This window comes from Corapipo altera, unplaced genomic scaffold, assembly GCF_003945725.1.
Source record: "Corapipo altera isolate COAL_440 unplaced genomic scaffold, ASM394572v1 60215, whole genome shotgun sequence".
Taxonomy (NCBI): domain Eukaryota; kingdom Metazoa; phylum Chordata; class Aves; order Passeriformes; family Pipridae; genus Corapipo; species Corapipo altera.
The window spans coordinates 1-3,545 of record NW_020887834.1 but is presented as its reverse complement, the minus strand read 5'-3'; the positions used below and the strand labels follow the sequence as shown (position 1 = coordinate 3,545).

General features: G+C 56.9%; 1 protein-coding gene across 1 annotated transcript; it reads left to right on the top strand.

Annotated features, from left to right (window-relative positions):
* Nucleotides 1-1,254: 1,254 nt before the first annotated feature.
* On the top strand, nucleotides 1,255-3,538 carry LOC113941766 (serine/threonine-protein kinase WNK3-like; the record flags this gene model as incomplete). Its single annotated transcript, XM_027632909.1, has 6 exons — nucleotides 1,255-1,430; nucleotides 1,506-1,726; nucleotides 2,118-2,275; nucleotides 2,525-2,613; nucleotides 2,756-2,975; nucleotides 3,326-3,538. Coding segments are annotated over exons 1-6 (1,023 nt in total), but the record flags the coding sequence as incomplete, so codon positions are not given.
* Nucleotides 3,539-3,545: the final 7 nt, after the last annotated feature.

Genomic DNA, 3,545 nt, shown 5'->3' with positions numbered 1-3,545 from the left:
GGGGACACAGGGATGTGGGTGGGGGTGGGAGCTGGTGTGAGAACAGCCCAAAGTTGATGATGATGATGATGATGATGATGATGATGATGATGATACCAGAGTTGGGGCATGGTGATGATGATGACAACAATGATAACGATGACCCTGAAATTGGGAGATGGTGATGATGATGATGGTGATGATGATGATACTGGAATTGGACAATGATGATGATGATGATGGTGATGACAGTGACAATTACGATGGTGATGGTGGTAACGATGACAACGATGAGGATGACAACGATGATGATAATGACAATGGTTATAATGATAATGACAATGATGACAATGATGATGATGACGATGGTGATGATGGTGATGACGATGATGGTGACAATGAAAATTATGACGACGGTGGTGATGATGACAGTGATGGACAGTGATGGCAATGATGGCAATGATGACGATGGTGATGGTGGTAATGATAATGATGACGATGATGGTGGATGATGACGATGACAGTGACAATGCTGACAAAGACAATGATGACAAAGACAATGATGACGACAGGGATGATGATGGTGATGGTGGTAATGATGATAACGGTGATGGGGTGACAATGATGGCGATGACAATGACAATGATGATGATAACGATGATGGCCATGACAATGATGACAATGGCAATGGTGACAATGACAACACTGACATGATGGTAACAATGATGACAACGATAATGATGACAATGACAATGACAATACTGACAATGACAATGACGATGATGATGATGACAACGATGATGATGACAATGACAATACTGACAATGACAATGATGACAATGACAATGATGATGATAATGATGACGATGACGATGATGATGATGACAACGATGATGATGACGATGACAATGATGATGATGACAATGACAATACTGACAATGACAATACTGACAGTGACAATGATGATGATGATAACGATGACAATGACAATGATGATAATGACAATGATGACGATGACAATGATGACAGTTACAATGACAATGATGACAATGACGATACCGACAATGACAATGGTGATGATAATGATGATGACAATGACAATGATGACGACAATGTTGACAATGATGGTGATTATGATGACAATGATGACAACGACAGTGATGATGATGATGACAGCGATGACAATGACGATGACAATGACAACACTGACAGTGATGATGATGATAACAATGATGATGGTGACGATGATGAAGATGACACTGCCAGCCTTCCCCCCAGGACCGGAAGCTGACGAAGGTGGAGCAGCAGCGCTTCAAGGAGGAGGCCGAGATGCTCAAGGGGCTCCAGCACCCGAACATCGTCCGGTTCTACGACTCCTGGGAGTCAACGCTGAGGGGCAAGAAATGCATCGTCCTCGTCACCGAGCTCATGACCTCGGGCACCCTCAAGACGTGAGCGGGGCCGGGGGGGCTGGGGGGCCACAGGGGTTCTGGGGGGTCACAGGGGGCTCACCCAGCCCCTCCCAGGTACCTGAAGAGGTTCAAGGTGATGAAGCCCAAGGTGCTGCGGAGCTGGTGCCGCCAGATCCTGAAGGGGTTGCAGTTCCTGCACACCAGGACCCCCCCCATCATCCACCGCGACCTCAAGTGTGACAACATCTTCATCACCGGCCCCACTGGCTCCGTCAAGATCGGGGACCTGGGGCTGGCCACGCTCATGAGGACCTCCTTCGCCAAGAGCGTCATCGGTGAGCGTGGGGACCCCAGGGAGCAGCGTGGGGACACCTGGGACCATCCGGGGACATCCTGGGACCAACATGGGAACATTCTGGGACATCCTGGGACCACCATGGGGACATCCAGGGACCACCATGGGAACATTCTGAGACATCTTGGAACATCCTGGGATCAACTGGGACCACCCTAGGATCATCCTGGGACCCCCAGGACCCCCCAGGACCACCCTGGGACCCCCCAGGCCTCCCCCCCCCAGGGTCCTAGGTGCCTGGGACCCACCAAAGACCAACCTGAGACCCTCCTGGGGACCCCTGGGACCACCCTCAGGGATCATGACCATCTGGGACCCCCAGGACCTCCTGGGACCCACCCAGGGGTCCTGACGCCCCCCTGCTGCCACAGGGACCCCTGAGTTCATGGCCCCCGAGATGTACGAGGAGCGTTACGACGAGTCCGTGGACGTTTACGCCTTCGGGATGTGCCTGTTGGAGATGGGCACGTCCGAGTACCCCTACTCTGAGTGCCACAACGCTGCCCAGATCTACAGAAAAGTCACCAGTGTGAGACCCCTGAGATCCCTGAACCCCCCCCGAGCCCCCCAGCACCCCCCAACCTCCCTGAGACCCACTCTGACAACCCCCAGTCCTCCTACTCTGAGTGCCACAGCACCACCCAGATCTACAGGAAAGTCACCAGTGTGAGACCCCCAAAACTCCCCTGAGATCCCCAACCCCCCCTGCAGACCCCCCACCCCCCCCCCCGCCCCCCCCACCCCCCCCTCCCCCCCAAGACCCCTTTCTCCCCCCCAGGGCATCAAGCCAGCGAGTCTGCACAAGGTGCGGGACCCCGAGGTGAAGGAGCTCATCGAGGGCTGCATCCGGCAGAACCGGGACGAGAGGTGGGACCCCCGGGACCCCCAGGGGACCCCCCGGGGCTGAGCCTCCTCCCTGGGACCCCCCGGGGCTGCATCCGGCAGAACCGGGACGAGAGGTGGGACCCCCCCCCCAGACCCCCCCGAGGCTGCCCCCCCCCAATCCCAGGCTCTCCATCCGGGACCTCCTGGCACACTCGTTCTTTGCCGAGGACACGGGGCTGAGGGTGGAACTGGCCGAGGACCCCGGGGGTCCCGACCCCGCCCTGGCCCTGCGGCTCCGCGTCGAGGACCCCAAGAAGCTCAAGGGGAAGCACAAGGACAACGAGGCCATCGAGTTCAGCTTCGACCTGGACACCGACGACCCCGACGAGGTGGCCCAGGAGATGGTGAGGGGGGACCCAAAACCCCCTTGGTGGGACCCCAAATACCCTTGAGGGTGATCCAAAACCCCTCTGGGGACCCCCCCCAAAACTCTCCTCAAAGTCAATGAACCTCTAGAATTACCCTGAAGCCGAAGGTTGGTGACTCAAGCTCAGCTGGAGCCCCCCAAAGCCACTGACACCCCAAAATTCACCCATGAACTCCATGGTCGGTCCCTCAATCCCCCCTCGAGCCCCTCCCAAAGCCAACAAGTCCCCACATTCCCCCCTGAAACCTCCAGTTGGCCCCTGGGACGGGACCCCAACACCACCAGCTCTGGGGGTCCCCTCACCTGGCCCCCCCGATGCCCTCCCAGGTGAGATCCGGGTTCTTCCACGAGAGCGACTCCAAGGCCGTGGCCAAATCCATCCGGGACCGGCTGGTGCTGGTGCGGAGGGCGCGGGAGCGGCGCCCGGGGGGATCCCGGGGGGGCCCCGAGAACGAGGACCCCGAGGTGGATCAGCACGTCAGGCAGCAGCTGCTGGGGCAGCAGCCCCCAAACAACGGTGAGACCCCCCAAAACTGCCCCCCCTCAA